The 27,617-nt window shown below is 42.1% G+C and overlaps 1 protein-coding gene and 1 long non-coding RNA gene across 3 annotated transcripts in view; one reads left to right on the top strand and one right to left on the bottom strand.

Moving 5' to 3' along the window:
* Positions 1-1,933: 1,933 nt before the first annotated feature.
* Positions 1,934-12,118, top strand: RBM24 (RNA binding motif protein 24). 2 transcript variants are annotated; one of them, XM_042808713.1, is made up of 5 exons: positions 1,934-2,242; positions 2,713-2,836; positions 3,849-3,903; positions 4,087-4,163; positions 10,035-10,246. In XM_042808713.1, exons 1-5 carry the CDS (start codon positions 2,075-2,077, stop codon positions 10,160-10,162), a joined length of 552 nt encoding a protein of 183 aa, XP_042664647.1. In that variant the 5' UTR covers positions 1,934-2,074; the 3' UTR covers positions 10,163-10,246. The 2 variants fall into 2 exon arrangements, with proteins under 2 accessions (XP_042664647.1, XP_042664646.1); XM_042808712.1 differs by lacking the exon at positions 4,087-4,163 and having other exon boundaries at positions 10,007-12,118.
* Positions 2,639-27,617, bottom strand: part of LOC122155032 — a 103,359-nt gene continuing 78,380 nt past the window's right edge. Inside the window, exons 3-4 of the long non-coding RNA XR_006167097.1 lie at positions 8,575-8,654; positions 2,639-4,145 (exon numbers count right to left, since the gene is read on the bottom strand). This is a non-coding gene — a long non-coding RNA (uncharacterized LOC122155032). The remainder of the gene's footprint in view (positions 4,146-8,574; positions 8,655-27,617) is intronic.

Here is a 27,617-nt window from a genome sequence, read left to right as displayed (position 1 = left end):
AGACATCACAAGACAAGCAGGGGTGGTGGGCACAGAAAGGGACAGGGAATGCTATGGTTGGTTTTAGGTGAAGTTCATCCTTCTGGCCCTCAAAGGGGCTAAGAGTTTACAGTTCTCCTACGCAATGTGCTGTAGTGCTCTACGGTGCTGACACCTTGAGCAGGACTACTACGTAAGTTCAGGTCACTGGGCCAGAGCTTACGGTGACAATTGACCATCAGAGCAGAATTGGCTTTGTTGTGTTTAACAGAGGGTTCCAGACCACTATAAGAAGTATGCTGGGAGATGTCTTGGGGCAGAGTTAATGGCCTTACTGGATTCAGGCCAAAGTTAATGTCTTGGAATCACAGGAAGTGAAAAGCAACATTCATGTCTGGATCACAGAATCACAAAGTGGTTGAAGTGACAAAGGGCCCTCTGGGTCCACTTGGTCCAGCTGTCAGAGCAGAGTACCCAAACCCATGTCCAGAATGAGACTCCAAAACCTGTCTGGGCATTCTCTGCCAGTGCTCCATTTCCCACACAGCACAGAAGTTCTTCCTGGTGTTCAGTGGGAACCTCCTGTGCTTCAGTTTGTCAACAGCCTCTTGTCCTGGCACTGGGCACCACTGAAAACAGCCTGGCCCCATCTTCATTGCATCCTCCCTTTAGGTATTTAGACACTGAAGGGATACCTCCTGAGCCTCTTCTTCTCCAGGCTATAAAGTCTCATCTCTCTGTCTTTCATCTCTCAGGATCCTGCTAGGTTTGCTGAGCTTGAATCTCAGTTAGTTCTAACATAATAACACAGATTGTTTAATCTGCAGAATCTGAAGGATGGTGTGGGGTTTGGGGTTAGTTTTAGTGACAGCACAGCCTGGTGCTGCACATTCTAGGCCATTAGAACCAGTACAACGACTGCAGAGCCAATGTTAGATATGGGGCAAGCAGGGCCTAAGACTAGGATTGATGTCATTATGGATAACATTTGGTACTAGAGGGACTGAGAAGTTCTTGAAAATCATTTCTGGAAACCAGTGCATCGCTCCTTTATGTTAAGAGAGGGGACTTTACAGGGAAAGTCTAACAGACAAAAGCACAAGGAGAAAGAGGCACTAGCACTTATCAAGGCTTTGTGACCACAAGGGTTTGGTTCAGAAGTCTATACACATGTGCACATATGTTTCTCCAATCTGTAACCTTCCTCCCATCCTTCCTGTCTCCCTGTGAGCCTCCCTGCCCCCCAGCTCCCACAGCCCTCCATGTCCTTTCTTTTGTTCTGCCGCATCCTTCTCAGCACAGCACAGGGCCGAGGCAGCAAGAGGAGAGAAAGAGGAGGGAAGCAGCTTTACCAATTGCTTTGGCCCTGCGTGCAGAACAATAACAACCACGAGCCCCACCATAACAGTAGTAATGGAAATGCTGCCGGGCCCCGGCTTTTCCATCTTGGGGTGTAAGGCAGGTGATGTGGCTGGGGGTCACCGCCGGCGTTTGGTTTGGGATGTAAGCATCTGGGGGCTGCCGGCTCGCAGCGGTGACCCCACAACCCCGCCGGCACTGCTTATCTGCCCAAGCCTGGGGACACGTGCAGACTCCCCGCCGGGCCCTCCGGCAGCAGCCCCCGTTCCGACGGCATCCAGCTGTTGCCGCCAGCTGTGTGCCAGCCCCGGCCGAGCCGCGGCCGAGAGCGGGGGCCGCCCCACCGCGGTCCCCGCCCCTGCGGGAGGAGGAGGAGGAACCGAGAGTGCCCGACCCGGTGGCTTTTAGGGGGGGAGGCCACTCGCCGCTTAGCGCTCCTCCGCCCGCCGCCGCTCCGCCGGGCTGGCCGCTGCCCGGCCGCTGCCCCTCCCGTCCCCGGCACCTACCTCGAGCCCCCCGCGGGCTGCGGGGCTCCGCGCCCGGAGCAGGAGGCAGCTGGGCGGGCAGAAGCAGCGGGGAGCCGCGCCGTGACCGGGTGGCGGGGGGGAGACGGGAGGCAGAGAGGAGGAAAAAGAAGGCAGAAGAACAGGGCTGACTCTGGGAGCGGGTCTCGGCGCCCAGGACCCGCACGCCCCGGCGGCCACGCGTGGGTGCAGAGCTCAGGGCCGGGCGGAAGATGCACACGACGCAGAAGGACACCACCTACACCAAGATCTTCGTCGGGGGCTTACCCTACCACACCACCGACTCCAGCCTGCGCAAGTACTTCGAGGTGTTCGGCGACATCGAGGAGGCGGTGGTCATCACCGATCGGCAGACGGGCAAGTCCCGGGGATACGGCTTTGTAAGTGCGGGGACGGCTGCGGCCGCCGTCGGGAGAAACTTCTGCGGGGTTCGCTGCGTGGGGAGCGGGAGGGTTTGGAGGATTTTCCTTCTTTCCTTCCTTCCTTCCTTCCTTTCTTTCTTTCTTTTTTCTTTTTTCTTTCTTTCTTTTCTTAGTTTTTTGTTTTGTTTTGTTGGGTTTTTTTTTTTCCCCCTCCCTGCTGGGCACTTCGGAGAGAGGCGGGGGGAGGATTACTGAAAAAGGAGATGGAGGGCGAATCCCGTCGCTTCTCGCCCAGCCTGTTGCTCCCTGATACGGCCTCGCCGAGGGTTATCTGCTGCCGGCGGAGCTCGGCCCGCACCCTCGGCGGCTGCGGGCTGCCGCGGAGCAGCAAGGCGAGGCGGGGGGAACCCCGGGCGGCTGAACCGGGGCGGGGGACTTCTCCCAGTCGCCCCGAGGGAGAGATCTAACGCGGAGCCTCGCCCCTGAAGGTCACCATGGCCGACAGAGCCGCTGCCGAACGAGCGTGTAAGGACCCCAACCCCATCATCGATGGTAGGAAGGCCAATGTCAACCTGGCGTACTTGGGTGCCAAGCCGAGGATCATGCAGCCAGGTGAGGACGCGGCCCTGCGTGCACCTTGGGTTCCTGAAGGGAGTTGAGCTTTGGGAAAGGTAGTGCTGGGCCACACTCCCCTGAAGCGCATTGGAGGGTCAGGTGTGCTTTTGTCTCTAAAGGCAGCACGCAGTAACTTTGTGGTTATTTGTTTAAGCACCAAAAGCAACTGGAGATACAATATCCCAAGTTCTCCAGGAGGATTTGCACAGTTCAGATTCTTCATTGGCTATTTCCATTGCTGGGAACGTGGAGGAGCTGACCATTTACAGTATCATTGCAGGGAAACAGTGGCCTGGGAATGAATCGCTTCGAGTGTGTGTGGTCTTATTAATACCAACAGTATCTTAAAGGAAAGTCCTAAAACAGATGGGAGCTATGGGAAGGATTTTAAAATAAAATAGCATTTCCCAAGGCCACATCTGAGCCAATCTGATGTCCTTGCCACTTCCCAAAGTGCTGCCTCGCACCCTGAGAGAGCTTTGAGCACAGCATGTGTAAACATCTGTGCTCTGAAGGTGTTGAGCCCAGGGAGCGCTGTGAGCAGTTCTGTGCCCACACAGGAAAGGGATTTTGTGCTTGGGCATTTGGAGAGCAGAAACAAAGTCAAGGATTTGAAGCCCTGCTAAATCCTCATGGGGAGAAGGCTAAGGCTTAAGTCTGTAAAAACAGCACAGATACACCGATGGTTAAAAAGGGCCATGTATAGATGGACAGTAAGGACCAGAATGGAGCATAAAATCAAAAGTTAATGAAAACTTTCTACTCGTTATTTAGCCAGAGTCATTCTTCTAAACACCACTAGGGAAGCGTGAGCTTCACTGTTTTAATTTCTGCATGGATGTCTGTGTGCGTGTGTGTGTAGGGACCGATGTGTTTTGCTTTCTGGTCTGTGGTTCTCCAGCCTTAGAGACATCACCACTGGAGGCCATTACCCTGCGTTTGTGTGCGTGTGTGTGGCAAATAGCCAAAGGAAACTCATATGGAGAATGTGATGTGTTTTCCTTGGTAGGTTTTGCCTTTGGTGTTCAGCAGCTTCATCCAGCTCTCATACAGAGGCCTTTTGGGTAAGTCTGTTCAATGGGACCTCAAACAGGGGAGGAGAATTCTTTTTTTTGCAAAAGTATGATCCTTGAAGGCCTCTGGCACTAGCATCCTTATAAACACAGCAGCAGTACTGCAGATTGCAGACTTACAAACGTATGCCTGTAACTGTGCTCTCCTTGTCGGTAACGTTCTGAACGCTGTAGCCGAGTCAAGTTGTGTGGGACGCGTCCCCTCCACCTAAGCAGCCCGGTCCCATATGACCCTATGATAAAACAAGGAGGTATGAATTTATGCAAGATTGCTGTGCCCCGTTTCTCTTTTTTCAGCTTGACTCAATGTTATTTATCTCTTTCTAATCTGACAGGGATCGTTTACAGTTAAGATAACTGATCAGAAGGATATGATGATAAGAGGTGGAATAGTTCTGTTTGGAATTAAACTCTGTAACCAGTAGACTCAAACACAAACCAAGCTAAAATGGTGATTAACGATGCATGTATGTTTTTTTCATATAGTCAATAGACCTCCGTGTGCTTTTTTTCATTTATTTATTACGGTAATGAAGTGGTGTTGATAGCTAAACTGTGTGCTTTTATTTACTCGAAAGAGCTGTAGTGAAAGTGTTTTTTTTTGGGGGGGGGGTCTTTTTAATTTTGTTTTTGTTGTTGAGGAGTGACTTTGCCATGGGGAGCAAAGGGCCTTTTTTGTTTCCTTGCTTTCAAGCTGTAGCTTGTGACTTTTTTAACCTTATTTTGTAGTGAGTGCTAAATGGTGTGACTTCTTGGTTTTTTTTTAAGTGAATCAACATATTGCTTGCATGTTCATAATTTTGGGGGGGTTTGTTCTCAGGAGGGGTGTGGAGCTCCTTATTAACAATGTGCGTCCTGTTGGGCTTTCTAATTGGAGATTTTTTTCCTTCGGTCTGACTTTAATACGTAGCACATTTCTCCTTTACTCGACTATACTGTTCCTAAGTATCTCTAACTCTTGCTTCCTGTAGGCATTTAATTAGGAGGTGAGGTCTGCTTCAAAATTCCGATACGGCGTCACTTCACTAACGCGCACTGGCTGAGAAACTCATTGCAAAATAATGCATTTGGCTAATTAATGAAAAAGCTAACAATCAAGTAGGGAAAACGTGTCACAACTAGAATAGCTTCGTGTAGTGTACCCAGCTGCCATAAGCAGGAATAGCTTCTCAATAGTTTGCTTCATCAAACCCGTAGGTAACTGTAGGAAAAAGTTTTCCTAGAAGCTTTATGCGCTTTTGGAGGAGAACGTTTGCTCTCCTGAGACACCTGGGGAGGCTGTGGAAAACTTTCTGTCTTTTTTTCTTCTTCCTCTGCTGTACTTTGTTTGACTTCTTTGAAGTGTGAGGGGACGGCAGTGTGTGCGCGGTGCTCAGTGTGTGACGCCAGCACCGAGGAGGGCAGGAGGTGGAGTGCGTGGTCTGCAGAGCTGCTACAGCCCTGCTGCAAAGAGGAACCAGTGAACTGCCCAGGGAGCAGCCGTGGAGAGAGTATTTGCTGAGCATAACAGAAAAGGAGAACCTGTGCAATCTGTTGCTGAAAGCACTGTGCAAGTGGAGGGCTCCTTCTTGCTTTCCCTACCCCGAGCCAACAATAGATCATTGAAATCTTGCTTAGGTCAGGGGAATTCTTCCAGCAGGCTGAATAAGGTTTTATTTCTAATGCAAAGTATATAAATCTGAGGAGAGGAATGTTGGTACCAGGGTCGTGGATATATCAAATTAGTCATTTTTAATCCTTGCTTTTTGCCTTTCTTTTGCTATGTACAGACAAAGGAGATTACTAAACCTGCTTCCCCCTGGGAATTTCCAATGGCCTGTGTATTTTCTAAGGGATGTACTTCAAATTAGGAAGGACAGCATTCATTAGGATAAATGAAAACCTTCGTTCTCTATATTCCTTGACAATTCTGCTGGGCTGTTTCAGTGCTTGAATCTACATTTATTAAGAGCTCACTCTCAGATGATACTGCATGGATTGCACACCTTAAAACCTCTCATCCTCCCATGCAGTTGCACTTAAAAAAAAAAATACATTTTACTAATATGCTCTGTTAAATGGATTGTAGTAATGATTCATTACCAACCCTCTGCTAACTCTTCCATAGAAGCTGCAAAAGTTTTATTTTGTTTTTCCCTATCAATCAGAATGCAGGTTAGTAAGGTGCTGCCATACTCTGGGATGGTCAACAGTGTTTTGTCATGATTGCCCACCTAACAAGCAAGAAACTGAAGATAACTGGAGTATGTCAAATTACTTTACAGAAAAGACACAGAAATACAGTATTCCAAATTAAATACAGCTCTTATTGCAGTGGAAGGAGCTAGCGACTAGGTTAGCTTCACTGCATGAACGAAGCTGTTTGGTCACAGGACTGGTTATCTACAGCTCTGTTTTCAGAATTGCTTATTGAAATACTACCCTGAATTCAATAGGAATTTAAGGAGAGGGAAAAATAACTCTGTCTCCTAAAACAGATTTTCTCATTTTGCTTACATAATTTTTATTTTAATATTATGGAGGAAAAATATGGGGTTATGCATAGGGACCGGTGTAGGACATGACTTGTTCTGTCAGAGTTTGTCCCCTTATTTTTTTCTAGAACTTGTAGTGCCTCAATCAAAATGAGGGCATTCCCATTCCCACTCTTTCTAGTAAGACCAGAGTTAAATCTCAAGTTGATAAGGCTGCTATCAAATGGTGAGCTGATACTGCCTGCTTGTTACTGTCTCCTATAGTTCTGTCTCCAGCCAGGCAATTCTGCCTTCCTTAAGAGAGAAGGAGAAGCCCTCTTTTAGTCTGTGATCGGGAGACCTGTGTAGTATCAGACTACTACTAACCAGGCTCCAGGGAATGAAGCCAGAACAGTCAGAAGTGAACCTGCAGATTGCTAAATGCCCTCTTGCTGTTACCAGACGCAAATTCAAAAGGGAGCACCTTAAGGGGATGCCTTGATGCTTCTGTGACCTATTTTTATGATCAGGAAAGCTGTTCATTGACTAAATTCTACTCGGTAGTGATGCTCACCAAACCTTACCATGGTCTGAAGCAAAACATGTCATTCAAAGTTAAATAACCACCTTCTCAATAGTGTAGCGTTGAGATTTCAATTACGTGTTACTAAGGCTGAATTTCTGCATGACACAGCTCTCTGCATTAGTCTAAACTGTCCTTTCCTCTAAAACAATTAGCTGTCGCCTTATTATTGCTTGTAGGATTATTCTGGGAGGTCTTAGTTAAAAACACATCTTCTGTTATAACAACAGGGGAAGTCGTAAGGCACACGGCAGCGTGGAGTCATTTCATTTTGAATATCCCAAAGCTATAGTTGTTGCTAAAGTTAAATGTGGCTTTCCTTTTCCTTTAGTGCAAGAGCTTAAAACAACAAATAGGTGTTCCAAAATAAAAACTACTGTCAGGAAAGAAAGCTCAAACCATGTGCAATTCCCACACTCTTACTTTCAAGAACAAAGCAGCAGCTTTTATTTAAAATTACTGAAACTAAGGATATCCAGCACTATTAGGCATTGCTTTTTCAACTTTTGACCTGGCAGAGCACTAAAAGCAGTTGGGTTCTGAATGGCCAGGCTCTGCACGTGCTGGCCTCTGCAGTAGGTAGAAATTGACTTTGGCCATATAAAGCCGTTTCACTCGACTCAAAACAGTTGTAGCATGACAGATGATCAAAAATAGCCCCAGTGCAGCTTACGCTGTCAATCACCACGTGTGAAATGGCACGGTGGTGAGGAGCCTGCCTGGGGTTTATGTTTGTTGTAGGGTAAGATGTGGCAAACGGGTAATGTTTCATAACTTCACCACCTGTTAGTTTCTTGGCTTAATGAAACAAGTCATAAGAGTTTAAGTGGGAGCACATGTATCTTTCTGTCTTGTTCAAGGATCCGATCGAGTGTCCTGATGTCCTAAGAAAATTCTAGTAACATCAGTTGCAGACAACACGAGCACTTAGATAAGCCTTCTTGCTGAACCATTTCTGTTAGGACTATTCTATTTCATAAATGCCGTACATAAAAATTCTTGTGATGTGATGTTGAATGGGCTCTTACATGATGCAGAAGGGGCTCTCAGTGACTTTAAAGTCGTTTTCATTCCTCTTTATTTAATACTTAAAAACATGATGTTATATTTATTGAAATTTTCCTTGGCTGGTGACCAATACGAAACGCATGCTCTTGCTCATCCATCTTGTATGGGGAGCTCAGGTAATGATGTGTATTTAAATGCACAGAGCCAGCTTAAATATGCTTCAAATGCAGTTCTGGCTAATCACATCATAAATTAGGTGAGTTTTAAAAACCCAACTAACTGTTTTATCTTATGCTTTCTTTCCTTTCCCATCCCTATTTGTCATTCTCTTTTTTTTTTCCATTTCTCCCTTCATACAGTAGGAAGTAAATTCCATTGGCACGCTGGGTTTTTATGAGTGCAGTGTTCCTATTCACGCCATTGAGCTCTTCTTCTTCTTAAAAAAGAAAACTATGCTGTTCCAAAGTCCGGTTTTCATATATTTTATACTATTTCTTTGCTATGAATCTAGGTGACAGTGCCCCTTCTCATTAAAATGCTTCCTTGTTGACCATTTAGGTAAATCTTGATGTCATTTTAAAAATTAAAAAAGCAAAAAAGCTTTCCATTAAAACTTACAGTTGGAGGACACTGTGTACTATTGCAGGTTGCATCCATGCTACAGTGCACTAAAAGGCTGGTGCAGTCTTCAGAGTTGTCTGTAAAGGTAAATTTCATTACTAAATAGCAGTAAATTTGCACAAGCAGTTTTACACGAGTTTATAAAAACTCACTTTCTGGAAATGAGTTCGGAATGTGAAGGACTTCTCAGTGAAAATCCAGATGTGAGACAGAGCTATGGATTTTAAATGAAAATTATATCAGATGCATCATTTTAATAAACTGTATTACGTGATCAAACACAATTTTGAGATGAATTTGTGTGTACACTTCTCTTGTGGAGAAGATGGGAAAGTGTGTGTACTGATTTGTTCAGAATGGTTATTGCTTAAGCCATACATTTGTTTGGTCTTTTTGTTTGCTTGTTTGGTTGTTGTTTTTTTGTTTTTTTTTTTGCTTTTGTTAAGCACCAGATCTATTTAGACTTAATCCTATTCCCACCTTCCAAAAAACTCTATGCTGTATGTCTTGCATAGAAATAAACAAGCTGGCACAAAACAGGACAGCAGTGGCCTGATAATCAAACAGGTTTGACCCTTGTGTCCTTATGAACTTTTTAAAAGTGTGATGCACATGTACTTAGGAGTCACTGTTATGGATTTTAATAGCATCTATGTAGCTTCCCTCAATGGCCTCTTGTGACGGAGTGAGCTGCACTATAGTTCGTTTGGAAAGTGTGATTCTTGCTGTGTTTACCACACTTGTGAACTTTATTTAAACTCTTTTGTCGCCTGTGTTGGTTTTTTTTTGTTTTTGTTTTTGTTTTTATTCTTATTTTTAATAAGGGTGACTGAGGTTGCAGAGAAATTAATGTGTGCTGAGTCTGCATAGCAACTTAAGTAGGGTTGCCACAATACACCTTTCTTTCCTGCTCCCCCCCAGAACACTTTACGTAAACAGGGCTGAGCTGTTTTGTTGCCTTATTGGCCATTGTCAAACAGCGAGGCTGTCAAACCGCCGTGTTACTAATAATAACAGTACTGACAGGAAATAATTTCACTAAGAGGCAAGTAGTTCGGCGACAAGCAGGATCATGAAAACCACTTGAGGTGTTTTGAAAAACAAATGCCGCAATCGAGCCTACTCCTTCAGAGTTGCCTTAAACTGACATCAGTAATCCTGGGCCTTCTAAAGAGTTTGATAACATCCCACGTAACATCCTCAAGCAACATTAAACGCTCCTGTTTAACTCGGCTATAAGGCTGTGCTTCAGAGCAACTCATGTTTTCAGGCCAACCAACTGACAACCGGTCTGTTCCACCCAGTTATTGTGGCAACCCTATGCACATAACAACAACTAAATTGAGTTTGTCTGACTTCGGAGTATGGATACGACGCTTAGGCGCTAACTCGCCTACCACCTCTGACTCCCTCTCCCATCTTTCAACAGGATCCCAGCTCACTATGTCTATCCACAGGCTTTTGTGCAGCCCGGAGTGGTAATTCCCCACGTTCAACCCGCAGCAGCCGCCGCTTCCACTACGCCCTACATCGATTACACCGGAGCTGCCTACGCCCAGTACTCGGCGGCGGCGGCCGCCTATGAGCAATACCCGTACGCCGCCTCTCCGGCCGCCGCTGCCGGCTACGTGGCGGCGGGGGGCTACGGCTACGCGGTGCAGCAGCCCATCACCGCAGCGGCACCGGGGACGGCGGCTGCGGCGGCTGCGGCTTTTGGCCAGTACCAACCCCAACAGCTGCAGACGGATCGTATGCAATAGCAGACGGACTCCCGAGGGAAGCTCGTTCTTTCTCTTCCTCTTTTTGGCCTTCCAGTATAAGTAGTTAATCAGAGACGATTGATGTTAACTAAGGAGCTTTAAGGAAAGCGACGCTATTGCGAAACTAAAGAGTTTTTATTCCACTGTCTTCATACAGTATGCATCCAAATCTTGTTGTTAGAGGGGAGGGGTAGTGCGGCATGGCTAGTTTCAAGTATCGATCCAGAAGAAAATGGGGAAAACATACTGTACTGTCATGAAAGAGTGGCAGGAGTAGCAATGGGACTTTGTATTTTAAAAGAAACGAGAACCAAAAAAGCAAAGGTGTATTTTTACAGTATCAGGGAAGCAAAACTGCCTTTTATAAGTGAGAAAGTGGTATTCAGAAAGTTCTAACCAGGGGAAAAAACTGAGTCAGCAATATGTAACCTTTATCCATTTAAGAGGAAACAAGCTTAAAGCACTGATTGTCCTGTGTAGCTTTCAGAAGCTGTCTTCGTGAGATGGCATCTTCCCACCGTTTCACTAACGGGCATCGAACAACCCAAGGAAGATGGCCTGCTAGTAAGATGGCGGACAGGCACCAAAGTTATTTTCTTATCTGTCCTCTGGATGAGTGGAACTATGGAGCAAGTGATGTGGAAGTAAGGGGTGCAACAGCTGTAGAGACAATCAATAACACAGACAGTTCTGGACAGAACACATCACTCATGCTCATGTGATGAGCTTGTCACATCCTAATCCCTCGCCCCATCCTGTTTCACTTTTGGGAAACTTTAACTGCTGGTGTCAGCTATTCTGATTCTAAAATAGGATCAGCCCTTTACTACAACAGCCTTCTCTTTCTATTTATTGCATCTATTCGTAACTTGTGAATAAAGGCAGGAAGAAGCTTAATGAATTAAAACTTTTAAGAACTGTTTTAAGGGAATTTTCTTTTCTGAAACCATTTGTACGATTTTAATATCTATTTCAGGACTATATTTAAAATATTTATTAGTGAACGTACATTACACAAGGCAACTTTTGTTACCAAGACTGCAGTTCTTGAAGGGTTAATGGTATGTGATTTATACTGTGCCTTAATTGTTATGCTATTTAAAAAGAAATATTTATTTTGAAAGTTTTACTATGCTGTGCTCTAAAGAAAGCAACTTTAGATGTGACACTGTATAATTATGTATTCATCTCATGGCATAAATTATTTAGTAGACTTAGATGTAGCATATTAAATATTAACCTAATTAACTAAGGATGTTGACTTGGATTTATTTAAATTCAGTATGTGCACTGTATGAGGGTACTCTTAAATTAACACTTTTTTTTTTTTAGGTTTCTACATTAAATATTGCTAGTTCATTCTTTTTCCCTCTAATAGTTCTTCATGTAGACCTCTCAAGTACATTAGTGCAGTTTTCTCACTCATCTGTATGTAGACTGACTATTTTTCCCTTTGCTAGGAAATGCTGCTTTACATTGTCCTGTGAAACTACAATACTTGCAATTTTTATTCTTGACCGAAATGGAATTTAATATTTTACACTGTATTGGATTTTTTTATACTTGAACAATTTCATACAAGGGAAGACAGGATAGCATTTTTATGGACTTTTATCCAATGTCACTGGATTTATTTTAAGTATTCTGAGTACTAGCCAGTGTTACAATGTAGACATGACTCTTCTGTGCATATTATTTATTCAGTATGTATATTGCTTTACAACATTTCAGATCTTTTAATCAATTCACTCATATTAAAAACAATAAAAGATGTTGTCGCATCTTGTCTCTTGATGTCTTTGCTCAAAATGTCTTAGATCGTGTCTAGCTAAAATTGGGGGCCAACCTTTTATATAATTTTCTTGGTCTGTGGGCTGAACATTGCAGTGTCTTCAAGTCTACAAACTGTAAACTGTATTAAATAGAAGAAACTCTACAGAGAAAATGGAGAAGATCCATCTTAAAGGTTATCGTAAAATAACTGAATGTAAGGGACTCTGGGAGTTCACCAAATCCCAGACCAGGTTGCTTTATGTCTTTGTACAGTTTAGTCTTAAAATCCTCCATTCAGAGACTGCAAAACCCCACTACGTCAACCATTTCGTTGCCTAATTGTCCACATAGTATCCTTTTTTTTCCCTTTTCCTTTATGTAGCCCAAGCCTCCCTGATTATTTATGACCTTCATCTCTCATTCTTTGGCACAGAGCCCAACCCTATCTTCTCAGTAACCTCCACTTAGCAACTGGAAAGTTGCCGTTCTCTTCTGTGGGCTGGACAAGCCCCATTGCCTGAGCCTCTGCTCTTAAATTTCATGCTTCAACCCCCAGCCATCTTTCTGTTCTTCCAATGGATTCATTAGGGTTTATCAAAAGCTTTCATATGCTGGGGAAGTCAAGACTGGACTCACTCTGCCAGATGTGATCTAATGAGCACTGAGTGAAAGGGAATTAACCAATTCCCTTCATCTGCCACCTGTGCTGCTGTTCATATGGTTTAATGCACTTTCACTGCTGCTAACTCACACTCAGCCCAACACAAGGCCTTGCATGCCCTTTCCAGCAGAGCTGTTACCAAACCAGCCATGCCTTATAAGCCTATGCAGGGTCCTTGTCCATCTGAGATGCAGAATGCTACATTTGTCCACAGTGAATTTCATGGGGCTCCTGTTAGCCCTATCCTCTAGCAAACATGAATCTCTCTGAATGGCAGGCCGGATCTCAAGCACATCAACTACACCGTCCATTTGGTATCATCATTGATAGCCTGAAAGTACTGCATCCTGCCTCTGCATCTAGGTCATTGACAAAGACATCAGGCAGGACAATCCCTGTGGAATTCGATTTGCAACCAACTTTCAGGCACAGTATGATTCTGAACATCAATCTGGTTGGAATTTTGCCCATCCAAACTGAAACATCTGAAATTGAATACAAGGATTCTGTGTGAGACTGCACAAAAAGCCTTGCTAAACTCAAGGTAGACCTCTGCTTTCCCCTCATCCACAGTGAACTCATTTGATCTAGGAGATCTGGCACAATTTACACTTGTAAATCCATGCTGACCTTTCCCAGTTACTACCTTCTTCTTCATGTGCCAATAAATGACTTCCAATATTGCCTGCACTGTGACTGTCCCAGAAATTGACTGTCCTGCGGTTCTCTGGATTCTCCTTGCCCCACTGAAGATGGGTGCATTACCTGCCTTTCTTCAGTAATGCAGATCCTGATCTCTGTACCCTTCCAAAGATAGTGAGCAGCCTCACAATGGCGACATCCAGCCCTCCTATTACCCATAGCTGCAGTTCATCTGGGAAGTGGCAGGAATTATATAATGGAATCATAAAATCATGATGCAAGAGACCTTAAAGACAATCCATTTTCAATCCCCCCTGCCAGAGGCAGGATTGTCACCAACTAGATCAGGCTACCAGGGTCTCATCCAACCTAGCCTTGAATGCTTCTGGGGATGGGGCATCCACAGCTTCACTGGGTAACCAGCTCCCATGCCACTCCATCCTTTTGAGTAAAGAATTTCCTCCCAGTATATCATCAAAATCTCCACTCTCTTAGTTAAAACCATTCTCCCTAATACTATTACAATGTGTAAAAAGTTGGTGTCTCTCCTATTTTTAAGCTCTCTTCAAGTACTGGAAGGCTGCAGTGAGGTGACTCTGAGCCTTCTCTTCACCAGATTGAACAATCCCTGCTCCCTCAGTCTGTCTCTGTAGGAAAGATGTTCCTCTGATCATCTCTGTGGCCATTTTCTGGGCCTGCTCCAACAGCTACACATACTTCTTGTGCTGGTGGCCCCCTGTACTCCAGACCTCACAAGGGCAGAGTAGAGGAGGACAATTACCTCCAGCCCAGGATACAATTGGCTTTCCAGGCTACAAGCACACATTGTTGGCTCACACAAAGATTTTCATCCAACAGGACTCTTTATTTCTTCTCTGGAGGGGTGCACTCAGTGAGTTCTCCTAGACAGTGCACATAACTGGGATTGCTGCAACCCAAACGCAACACCTTGCACTTGGCATAGTTGAACCTCATTAGGTTCTTGAGGGCTCACTTTTCAAGCATGTCCAGGTTCTTTTGGATGGCATTCCTTCCTTCTGCTTTATCAACTGCACCACTCAGCTTGGTGTGTGTCATCAGAAAACTTGTGGAGAGTACAATCAATCCCCCTACCCAGCTCATTGATAAAGATGATGAAGAGCACTGACTGCAAGAAAGACTTCTGGGAGACACCATTCAACACTGGCCTCCACCTGGATATTGACTGCAATCCTCTGGCTGTGACTGTCTACCCAATTCCATTTTCTACTCTCTTCTACCATTTCCCCTTCATGATCTTTCCTAGAGAAGGTCTGTCTACAGGACACAGTATCAAGTAAGAATTAAAACCAGACACACCTGTCCATTTCCTGTGGAAGGAAAAGGAGAGCACAGATGTCTCATGAAAATATGCGGTACAGTAAAATCTTGCTTAATCTAGGATAAGGAAGACATCTTTGCCCTACACAGATACACTCCTGCCAATCCTGGGACCTTCTCTGGTCTCCATTCAGAGATGACTGATAGCCCAGGGTGGGGTGTGATAGGCAACGATTGCTCCCCAGGACAGGGGCTGTGCTGAGGTAAGCCACAACAGGGACAGAGTAAGCTTATGATTCAATTTACAGAGGTGAGCTGTATGCTGGCTCTGTAACTTGACAACTTAAATAACCTCAGCAAAAATGTACATGTGTAAGTTCTACTAGCAAACCTAGCTTTGGACATACAGCACCAACGCTACCTTATTCTTGCTAAATGTGTAGATGTACAGGCCTCTGGATATGAAACACATATCAGTAACATTCCACATACATGACATGGAAATAGTTCCTGTTACCAGGACATAAAATAACTGAGAAACAACAACACTTAATTGTGAAGTGCTAATACTCAGCAGAAATGTTAGCGTTTTACTTGAGGGATGGCATATAAGCAAGTAGCAACAAGTTGCATACAAAAAAACTTCCAGTTCTGTTACCAAAATCTTCAAAAGAGATTTGACATGAAAAAGTGACCAGTGCTGAGCTCCTTGCAGAGTGGGATGGAGAAGTTGAAACTAGGAACACATTTGTTCAGCAGTGTGTAGATGAAAAAGGTGTCATGCCTTGAAATGCTTCATGTATGAGCTGAAGCTGCTAGAATTGCAATTTTTCTGAATGTTTGCATTTTCCTAATAATTTGTGAACATAACTTGGCATTACTGGAGTTCATTGCATCTATTATTGTTGGATTTTTGAAACAAGTGAAAGGAATATATTAGGATTAAAACAAAATGCAACCATTCAAAGCACCCCTCAGCCTTGCTAATCAGATAGCGAGCCTTTTCAAATTGAGCAGTTCCCCAGTTCTGCTCAAAACATGCAGCCTATTGACTAGTAAGGTTACATAAGGCGTGCACTAAAAGTTTACATCCAACTATTATTCCAAGTGTATCCTGCAAACAACATGGAAATGCTCTTCTAAACCAGTTTATTACTTCATGCCACCATGCTACTAGATGTAAGGGTCCCAAGGCACAGATTCTTTGTATTATTTGTATTAAATATACTACATTTAGCAAAACCAAGCAAATACGTTAAGAGTAGCTTTGAAAATAGTACAGTTATGGACAAATTTACATTCTGCATACTGTGAATGATGACTGGGCTTTGGGAGTTTGTGTTTGTGGTTTTTTTTTCCCCTAAAGCCCAGTCAAAAATTATAAGAACAAATAAGCTTGACACAGTGCCAAAGAGTAAAGAGAAAACTGCAACTACACCAGTGCTCAAGCATGCAGATACGCACACAGAACAATTATCTCCTTCTCTCCACTTGAGGAAAACAAACTCCTTTTCCCAGTTCAGTGTGCCAACTTTGCTGTGATAAGCCCCAAATATGTTTAAATATTAGCTTACAGTATCATTATTTTTGACCTAGTCAAGTCTCAGATTAAGGGAAAAACCCACCAAAGTCTGCTTCATCACCGAACATCTAAAAGTCAGGGGCTGCAGAAATCCAAATTAATTGGTGAGAGGTCTCTGAGACAGATACACTCTTTAGCTCGATGTAACCATGTTAGTCTTTGGACAAGACTTCATAGGTGTGCCTGCTACTTCTCCCTCTAAATGTGGCTGTGGTGGGCCTTAGTTCTCCACTTTCAAACAGAGCAAGGGCTCTTGTAGGTGCCGATGCACTTCCTGCTTAAGAGTGGGTAGAATGTGTCAGTTACAGTAAGACAAGCCTCCAGTCTTTCACCTCAAACTTATTTGAATGTTAAGAAATCTGGGGGGAAAAAAAATCTTTACAAAGGAAGCCTTCATACCCACAATTCATCTTCTGAATTTATGTACTTCATTTGAGACCAGAGCAAAAAATGTCAAAATGGCAAAACTGACAGAAGTAGCGAATCAGGAAAGCTCAGTGATTCTTCTGCCTGCCATTCATTTGTTAATAGAGCTTTGTCACTGAACTTGCAAAGGCTGTGAACCAATCTTTAGGACACCTTTGAAGAACTGGAAAAGTTTTTATCCGCCACATTTATTGTTAGGTTTTTTGGTGGTTGTTTTTGTTTTTCTGGTTTGTAGAAATGAGAAAAATAAGAACACAATTCAGAAAAATAATATTAAAAATAAAAATAAAAATCAGTGTTTTGTTAATTTTAAAAAATAGTTAAAACTATATAAAAAAAAATCATAAATTCTTTAAAAGAAAATATCCCTGCGTTAAGAAAGTATTGGAGCAGAATGTCCTGGTTTTTCCTGACATGAGCCATTACAATTGAATAGTTTCCAAAAGACTTCTGCTTCAGTATACTTTCCAGCTGCTTCAAAGGGAAGACTGATTACTTGCTCAAGGCTGTGGATGCCATACTGATGCCAAAAATTAGGATTCCCAAGCTATTTGCTCAAACCACTGGAATTCTTCTCCTAATTTGATCACAAGCAATATTTCTGAATGAAAACAGAAACAAGGAAAATGTAGAGGCAAAGATTATTCTCAGACAAATGAAACTCCAGTAGGAATACTTTGGTCAGGCAGTTTGGGAATATTTTATACAGATAAGTGAACACTGCTAAGAGGAAAAAAAAAAAAAAAAGCATGAACATAAATAATCCAGTTGTTGTGCAAGCTTTTTTTGAAGCATCCAAGCTTTTTAAAATGATGGTCAGTCTCTATTATAATGTAATTTCTTTATCAGTGCTAATGATGCCTTAAATTGGGCTGGCCTTTTTGAGCAGTGTTCTTTCTTCCACAGAAGATGGGAGATGGTAAGTGGCATATCAGTGTGATAAGGGATGTCCACTGCCTGTGTTTTTCAACACACAGTTATGGAGCAGTGCACGCTTCTAGGCATAAATATATTTTACATACACTACTTAAGGAAGAAGTGGTCCTCATAAATCAAACATTAGGTAATTACAGTATGCAAATTTAAGCATTATTGTTTCCCAAATTTCATCATTATTACCTTCTTTTTTTATTAGTGAATAATTTTATCAATTAAATACACTCCTTTCTCATTTTCTGTAAAGTGCATCCTTTCACTAACTAGAGTGCTATCATAATTTATGTTCTTCATGTAACAGAGAATATAAAGAACTTCAGACTTTATTCTTCTATAAATATCATCAGTTCCACTTACCCTACTGTATCTTGAGACTGGTTTTCCACTGACCTTATCAAGAGCAGCCATTTTCCTGCCTACTCTAACAGCACCTGGAATCTTACCAAAAGAAATCAGAACCCAGTGTAAAGCTTCAGGAGCAGTGGCTAAGTGTGAAAACAGGAGCGAGTCCTTCAGCCTTCAGAGGACTTGTGTGGGGAGGGAGCTGGTCCTCTTGGGGCTGTTTCAGCTCAGCTGAAGGCATGCAAAGGGCACACAACAGTTGAAAGGCTCCCTTGTGTGAATGCACTGGTTTAGCTTAATAAAGGCTAAGCAAAGGGCAAACACGACTGCACTGTAGTGACTCTCTAGGGTAGAAAATCTTGGTGCTCAGTGGAACTTCAGAAAACCAAGCTGGCTTCAAAAGTCCTGTCCTCTGTTAATGCACCTGTAACGCAGCGCCTTGATCTGACCCCACTTGTGGTAGCAGTGCTTGACAGCAGTTCTCCAAGAATAAGGGTTGCACAGACAATGTCTGCAGAGGAGATCATGGCATCTGGCTTTCCTAAACTCCATCTAACATTCCTAAACAGAGAATGGCAGTATTAGGGAGAAGCAGGCATTGTGTCTACTCTGCCTTCTGTAGTATGCAAGATACGGCTTACGTGACAACAGCACTGTATTAAAGGTATTTTGTTCCAGGAGGGCTACTTGGCTGCTAATTACCACAGCCATTGCTGCAGAGAGCAGAATAGCAAGCTTTGGGCACAATGGAGATGGGCTTGATACCCTAGGACTGCAGCCAGGGCCCAGACTGAGAGCAGAATATCTGCAAAAATCTGAGGGATTTGCAAGAGGTCAGAGAGGTTTATTTTATAGGCTGGAAGTACAGTCTGTTCAGTGCCCATGGAAGTGCTATTGCTTGCAAACATAAGAAAGTTTTCATGTTTTTTTTCTTTTTTTTACATTTACTGTGGTATTTTATGTGCTTAGCCTGATGGGAAAATTGTTCAGAGTTTTAAATCTAATCTTTCATGTCTTTACTGGTTGAGTAGTAATGAGTGTAATTTTTGCCCATTTGTTGGCACATGAAAACAAATATGCCAACAGGAGAATATTTTTTAGTGGGATATTACCACATGTAGGCAGGGTTCCTGCAAAGTCCCAGGTTCTGCCAGTTGCACTGGTAGAAGATTTAATGACAACATTTGGCTTTAAATTCCTACATCAGCAATGACCTCAAAAAAAAAAAAAAAAAAAAAGACAAAAAGAAAACAAAAAAACCCCCAAACCCATAGCTATTTGACTGCATCGTTGATAGATCCTGTTATTTAGAAGATCTTTGCAAGAACATCTGGCTCCTCCAGAGAACAACTCAAAATGCTGAACAAAGCAAGTTGCAGGTAAACCTACAAACATCTCCTTGCTCTACGAGGCATTGACTTGCTATAAAATCTGTACCGTAGCAATACATTCCAACCCTTGCATGGCTATGGTGGTAGGATAATTCTGCTGCTCACTGTGATACTATCAGTGTTGAAATCTCTCATGCTGCTCCCATTTCTGAGAAGTGGTAGAAAGCACTGCATCCAGGGATCTGGGGACAAATGGTATGGAGTAAGATCATTCAAAGAGAAGCATCTGGGGGAGAAATGTCAACTATGAAGTTGGAGGACTGTAGTCCAGATAATGCAGCCACCTAAGCACACTCTAGTTTGTAGGCTTCATGGAAGCTTGTCTGGATTTACATGTTCATGATCCTACTATATGAGGTTCTACAAATTCAGACCTTCCACCACTGCCTCATTTCAATTAAAAATAAAACTAACTGTTCTTCCTTCTACAATTGAAACCTATCCTTTTTCTCAAGTACTATGGTGACAGAAACCTGAAGAGCCTTTTTAGGGAAATTCTTCTAAGTCACCAGGTGGTGCAAAGCCACTGGCAAAGATCTTCTTAACCTATAGGCTGGAAAGCTGGACATTTAGAAGGCAGAGTTATTTCAATTATCATAGGCAATACATTGAAAAAACAGATGGACTCTGCCTCCCTCATTATTTCTCAAATTGACTATCTCATTTCTCTCCAGATAAGTGCACCTGCACTCATTTCTCATAAACTCACTTTCTAAAAATAGAGGCCATCTATATTTACACAAGAATGCAAAATAATAAATCGCCTTGTCTGCTGCTAATCGTGGAGAAAATGAGGAGTTCAGCACACATGGAAACTGAAGTTTCTTTTTGCAAGAGAAAGAGAAAGGTACTGCAGGAAATTTACTGAAGCGTTACAAGTGCAACATTAGGTCGTACATGTGAAATGGTGAATCAGTTTATGCTTTTGGTTAAACGTTCCTGTTACGGGAATGTGGGGTCAAGGTTTTCCAAAACAAAAGATTATCTTCTAAACACACAGTCAAAGGCTTTCAGGTATCTGAAAAGTTAATGCAAATTCTTTCTTTAAAAATAATTAACCTGCACTGTGGACATTACTTCTCAGTCATTTCAAGCATTTTTCCCTATGCCAGACACACGTAGCTTTCCTTGGCAAAAGTTCTATCTCTCTGTGTCTCATGTGATACTTCATCAGATTTGATTGTAAGTTTTCCGACACAAACCTTTTCCTTTAAGTATTACTATATGCTACATAACGTTATATTTCACCAATAAGTGGTAATCATTCAAGCCTCTATCATAAAACGTTTGATCAAATATACTTAATTTGCATTTTATACCCTCCGCCTCTTACAATTTGCTCAATTATTTTATTATTCTGTGACTTTACCTTCGTGACCAAAACAGCTGCTGCAGCTCTTCTCTGCTAGGTCGGACACAGCAGTGCAGGTCAGGCAGCATGAAAGCTGTCAAAAATTTGCTGCCTGATTAGGTTTTTGTTGCTGCTGTTGTTGAAAAATAATTATTGACTACCTCCATTCCCTTTTTCACTTTCTTTCCATTCTCTCTGCCTGCTATTTTTTCTCCTCTGAGGCTTCAAGCTGAGACCAGGCTCTCTAACATTTTCTAGTTCATTGCAGGTCATTAGCAAACAGCTTCAGAGAAGCTAGACAGCATGTTTGCTCTTTTCATGGTGCTCTATTTCAGTTTTTGATGGGACAGAATCTCTTAAGATCTTCTCCTGTACTCTTCTTTTCACATAAGCTCTTTGTTCCTAATGATACAGGAAAGATACTCTCATACTGTCTCTTGCTTTTGTGGCTGAAAAACAGCAGAGCCACAATTTCAAAGGTAAAGAACATGCTGCTGCTACAAGCTCCTGTAGACAGACATTGGCATATGTCTTTACATCACTGATGCACTCATCCAGATTGGATTCAAGTATATGACCAGGTGCTTTACTGTCTATACATGCGAGTAAATTAAAAGCTGTATGTATAATAAAATACATGTGCAATGCATAAAGCCTTACAAAAACTGTCCCATTATACATTCTTATAGTTTACTTTCTGAAGTCACCATGTTCTTATTACAAACTTGTTTTAGACCCTGCCAAATTCTAGAGACTGACAGACCATTCAAGCCTGCCAAATTCGCCTCTTCCAGATTGCTCTCTGGAATACAAATCTATCTAAATCTAACAGATCCTACCAATAACGTGTTTTGAACAATTGAAATCAACTGCCACCAGCACACTTTCTTCAAGTGGAATGGTATTCCAATGAAAGGCATTCACATGCCAAATGATTAGTAGGGAGCGTCTTGATAAGGTCAGGAAATACAAGATAAACTGCTAAAGCAGTAGCTTAAGAGACTACTAACAAGTAAACAATATTTTTCAGAGCGACCTACTTTCTGTGGAGGAAACAACCAAAAACTGAAAGATCAATTCAAGATGGAGGGAGTAGAAAAGGACTCCTGGAGATCCTGCAGAAAGGGTTCGTTTGTGAAAACAAGACGAAAGTATGGAAGCAGACCAGCCAAAAGAAAAGATTAATTAATTCACTCTTTCAATAGAGTTAACAGAATTTGCATATCCATTCCTGTCTCAGAAGCTTTGGAATTCTGTTTTTCTCCAGCTGTTTTTCTTATCATTGTGGCATGCTTTCTCTTCTCACGTAGGACCACTTAGCTCTCAGATTCTCTCTTTAGCAGACTGCTGGCATCTTTCAGCTGCTCTCAGGCCTTCTCTTTTACATCTCCCAGCTGCCTCTCTTACCCCTCACAACATTACTGGCCCACTCATCTTGTGTATTTTTTTAAAATCATTTCCAGCTGCCACATTTGTGCTCTAGATACTTTTCATTCTCTCTCCCCCTCAGAATATGTCACTCTGGAGTGTTTCTGGGGGCTAATGGGATGACAAAAGTTTCCAAAGCCTCTTTCTGCCCTAATAGGAATTTCATTCAAATCCTTTCAAGATTTTCATGCACCCAACTAAAAAATTTGGGGGGGCTATTTGTCAGTGCTGGGGAAGAGAAGGGCTGCTAAAATCCCTAGGTGCTACAAACTCATCAATGATCAGATAATGAAATCTCACCTCCTGCTGTTTCACACATCTCATGCATCATGCTCGCTGGACTCTAAATAGTGCCCAAGCTCCCACAGTACGTATGAAAGTTCTGAAGTTCAGAAGAAATCCCAGGTTACAGTTTAGAATCTCATGCCCAATCATGTCCAGATTATTAGGTTACTCTTGCAGACTGCAGGCTCTGGGCTGAGGAGGAAAAGGCTTTATGTGTTTTTAAGAAACACTACACTTCAGTACATGTGAATCCTTTGACTTTCACAGTCAAGAAATAAACTTTGTAAATCAATTCTTCTTAACTGTGTAAATGACAGTTTAAACACACACTTGGTGGCTATTCTCACACTGGTTTGCACTTTAAGAAATGGGTAACGCTTTCATTTTTTCTTGGTTTTGCAAAATTTTATACCAAACTTATGTGACTATAGAAAAACTTCATTACCATCTAATTGAATTTACTCAAATTTAAATTTCAAAGCTATTAGACTTTCTTTCCTCCAAAACTTTGGCAAAAGCCAAATGAAAATATGGCTGGGAGAGGTGCTTAAATATTATGGAATCTTAATTGGGCCTTCTATAATCTCCCCTTCAACAATGTCATTTGAATAAACATACAAGAAGGTTCAGGAAAGGATATTTATACTCATAAATCCTGATAGAAGCTTAGATTTACCCACTGGAGTGTACTGGCTGAAGCACTTTGTCTGCAACAGGTGCCCACAGTCCAAAGATGAGCCAGGACAAAATGTGTTGGCATCCAGCACTTGCTTTGAAATAGGTCACAAACTTGGAAAATCCATTTATAAACATCGCAGCAGACTGCAGAAAGGGAATATATTTGGAACTGCCCAAGGAAGGAACCCTCCTCTGCCACTATGCAGAAAGGCTCCTGTCCTCATCTTCTCTTTCTCTTGCTGAATCTCCCATCACAGGCAGAGCAAAAAAGGATTTTGGATCTGCTTGTTTTAAACAATTAGAAGGAAAAAGAAACAGTCTTCTTAGGTTTCTCAGGAAAAATATCAGTAGGAGTGTGCAGTTTAAGAGCTGATTTAGTTAGCACAGTGGCTGGGAGAGAAGCAAACATAAAGCTGGCAGGGCAAAATAGAGGAGAGGCTGGAAGAAAGATTTTAAAGAGCATCACAGACATTTGGACACAGCGTCCTCCAGGATACAATGAAATAGTTTAAAGTTCTCCAGATACCTTCAAAGACCTTTAGATCAGGTCTTGTGATCTTGTATTCAGGCTAGAAGGCTTAAGTAAAGCGTATTAACAAGCACTTTCAAACACACCTTAGCATGGATGGAGTCAGGACAGCTTTGGGTTCTTCGCAGCATGCATGATTGTTACCCAACCTGAGAACACAGACATGAGGTTCCTTTCCAGCTGGGTTTCTGGTATTCCCAAAAACCTTCTCTGATGATTTTGAAAGGATTTACAAGTCAGCTCATGAAACAAAGGAGAATCAAATTCCACAATTAACTAGGAAGTCATCTAGCACACACAGCTCTCTATACCTGCCAAGTACTAATGCTACTCTAAAAAGAACCCTATTATAAGAAATGGCGTTATTTGGATTAGACTAAGCTGAGGTTGCCTGGTTCCAAAGAAACCAAATAGGACTGTGACACAGCACTCTCTACTTTCCACATGAGATCACCAGATATATTTGACAGAGATAAACGAGAATGGGATTATATATTCAGTATACAAACTACAGCATCACCTCCTATAACCAGGCTAACATCAAATTAAAAGGCAAAAATAGGATCAAATGATTTCCCTCTTAAAAAAAAAAACAAAAACAAACCAAACATCACAAACACAACAGTAAGAGATATGCCCTCTCCTTCCTCCAAATGTGTCTTCCCCTTCTTGTCCTCTCCTTAAGGCAATCATCACACAAGCAGTGTGCCAATGCCAACTACTACAATTTTGTGTACTGTATTTTACAAGTGCTGAATACTATGATCTGACAGAAAGCAGAAATTGTGTCCAATAGAGACACAGTAATTTCCACAGGCCTGACTTTATTCTAGGAAAATTAGCTTGCTCCCTGGATATAGACAAGAGACACATAGATCCTCCGAGTTACTGTTGAAGGAGCTTCTTTTGGATGCATGGAAAAAGAGGTAAGGGGGATGAGCTCATCTATGGTAAAGCTTGCTGCTGAGGATTCTCCATCAAGTTCTGTTTGCTTCTATGTAAAGTATAAGTCAGGGCTTGACTAATTTTGCACCTCTAAAACTGAACTAAGTCCTGAAGATAGTTCATAGACACTATCATAAAAGAATACAGCAACAAAGTAATTTATGAATGGATTGTATCAACAGCAATGGTAATTCACTGCTAATTCACATAACAACCACTAGCAGCCCTAAAGATATAACCTCAGATCATGATATTCAAAGTAGCAAATAAACTACTGCCATAGCTTGTGTCTAAACAGACCATTTGAAACCACTGGAGGATTATGTTCATGATATATTTCAACTAGTTCCAGAAGAATCAAGATGGATTTGTTTTGTGAGAATTCCCAGTCAATTGTAAAAGCCACATCTCCAGTAAACGGTTCAATAAAGAAGGAAAGAGTTGTCTAAGAAGAAATGAACAGTGTTTTTCTGAAACAAAATAATTACAGCGAACTTCTGTAAGTCCATAGTCCATTTAAATGTTCATATTGGAGGGTCAATGAAGTGCACAAGGACCTCTAACGCCTTGAAGAGAAGGACTATTACTAATTTTTAAGATTTATCCAAGATTTATCCAATAAATCTCCGGTCAGCACAGCGAGGATACTGCACAGTATGTATATTAGGTGGACACGTATTTCCACATAGATTCTGCAAATGAACATTTGTAGGTCTCTAAAAGCCACACACTATAATTGAAGAACAGTTGTCACAGATTTGAATCCCTATCATTGAACACAAAGGTATGAAAGAATGAGAGGAATTAATCAAATATAGTAAATGATTTCACATAGCCACATACCAAATTTTATCTGAGATATACTGTGGAATACCAAACACATATGCAACACAGTCATTTTAAGTACAAAACAGAAACATTTTTTTGCATCATGAGTTTAATCTTTTAACCCACAAACTCTTTTAGTGTTGAGACAGAGTTGCTTGTTTACACAGGCACACACTTAGATGAACACAGCTATCTAAAAGCCTTTTCTACACTGATTTTCCCTCAACATTTCTACTGTGTTATTGAATCATAGACTCATCTAAGTTGGAAAATCCTTCAAGATCATCAGATTCAACCATCAACTTGACCTACCAAGTCCCTTCATTAAACCATGACTGCTAGTGCCACGTCCACGTGTGTCTTAAGTACCTGCAGTGACAGGCACTCAGGCACTTCCCTGAACAGCCCATTCCAATGCTTGGCTTGGATGTTGCAGGGCATCAGCTCTTTCTGATGACACTCAATGTAGTATAAATATATGTGCATGCATCTGCATGTGGATTAAGAGCCAGACAATGTGTGGAATGTGCAAAAGATGCACCCATCGTGGAACTAGCATGGGCTGGGTAGCACAAAGGTGTGAACCCAAATGCCTCAGGGACTGCGTAGACGAGGAGAGTTTCAAACAAGCTAAGTGGGACAGATATTATCCTTGAGTAGCCTTTTTTAAGTTTGTCTGATAACATTGTGTGGTGGGTACTCGTGAGGGAAAAAAAACTGCTAGGGAAATACAGACATTTCCTTACATTTTAAGAGGTGCAGATTTTATAAATTCTTTCAAAATTCTTGACTGATGAGCAGGTATTATTGTAGTTTTACTGGCCGTATCTATCTGGCTAGGACAAGGGACCGATAGCAAATGTGTTTATTAAATGACTTTTCTTCAGACAAAAGAAAGCAGGAGGTTATTTACAAGGGAGTAGTCATAGCAGATCTGTAACTTTGAAAGGCAAATTATTTAGAAGCTGTGGAAAAGTTTTAAAAGTTGTTGCATATAAGCAAAATGGTTTTTAGAAAGTTTCGGTCCTTTATAAAGTTGCACCAGAATTTCACAGCTTCAGCATCAAGGATCATGCTGTAAAATCCAACGTTCCCTCAATTATTAAGTACAGCACTGTATAAATACGAGCATTAGGTTATGCATGACTGCTATCCTCCTTTGTCTTTTTAGGACACCGCTGTATCCTGCCAGTACGTGCAACCCACAGAGACAACCAAATGTTTGCTGCTATACACACCTCTGGAGCTGCTAATGGCCAATTCCATTTTGGTTTCCACACCACCTGCCAAAATAGCCAATAGTGCTGCCAAACTCAAAATACCTCACTATGTCCTTCTGATAATACCAAAGGACAAGAGTTCCACAAGTTCAGAACTGTTACCCTTCTGAAACAAATGGAACTTGACTGGAAATTATCATAAGGTAACAGAAGGGACAGCTGTATCATAAAACTTGATTTGAGCCAAACAAGCCAGCTGCATCATAAAGCAACTGGAGAACCAAGTAACATAAATTCCCCTGCTTTTTTGCCACGGCCGTGAACTTTACTCACTTACCTATATAGCTACTAACACACGGGATTGATGGCTTTATTTCTTAAAGCCCATAATACATTCCAAATGAAAATATTTGTGCTGAGCTGTAACACTGCAGTGCTATCTGAATGCAGAACCCACAGCACGACACGTGTCACCGGGACTCTCAAGCTCCAACTATTCTATTAAAGCCCAATGCAAAGTTCAACAACTGAGCTTTTGATCCACAGCATTTGGTCTGTGACTCACACAGGAATTTGACACACTCATCCTTTGCTGCAAGAACCTTGACTGAGGCTTCCTATGAGGTCAATAAAAAAGTTAACTGAGTAACGTCCTCAGATCAGTCCATTGTTCACCGATGCCTATTGGCACAACCTCACAGCTCCTATCACCTCCCACCTTCTGGTGTCATACCTGACTCTGTGTCTCTGGAGAGCCTTTCTAGGCATGGCTGGGCAACGACCTGACAATATTCAGTTGTCAGAGAAGCCATTGTTTTTGCTGCAGTCACATAAATAAAGTCCTAAAGCATTAATGTTTCTGGTTGGAGATTGTAATTGAAGGAATTTACCCAATTGCATGAACACTGGGACAGACATACAACGACTATAAATCAGCACATCTCTACAACTTTCAGTAACAGTT

The sequence above is a fragment of the Centrocercus urophasianus genome, unplaced genomic scaffold (assembly GCF_019232065.1).
Source record: "Centrocercus urophasianus isolate 14NV4802_14NV808 unplaced genomic scaffold, USGS_Curo_1.0 seq_11, whole genome shotgun sequence".
NCBI classification, from domain to species: Eukaryota; Metazoa; Chordata; class Aves; order Galliformes; family Phasianidae; genus Centrocercus; species Centrocercus urophasianus.
Note: the sequence above shows the minus strand (reverse complement) of the source record. Positions and strands in the feature narration are given on the sequence as shown.

Bases quoted from the DNA above. Each gene is read 5' to 3' on its own strand.
- RBM24 (XM_042808712.1), top strand. From the start codon at position 2,075: ATGCACACGACGCAGAAGGACACCACCTACACCAAGATCTTCGTCGGG. The intron at 2,837-3,848 runs GTGAGGACGCGG...TTTCCTTGGTAG, and splicing joins GCCGAGGATCATGCAGCCAG to GTTTTGCCTTTGGTGTTCAG. The intron at 3,904-10,006 runs GTAAGTCTGTTC...ATCTTTCAACAG, and splicing joins CTCATACAGAGGCCTTTTGG to GATCCCAGCTCACTATGTCT.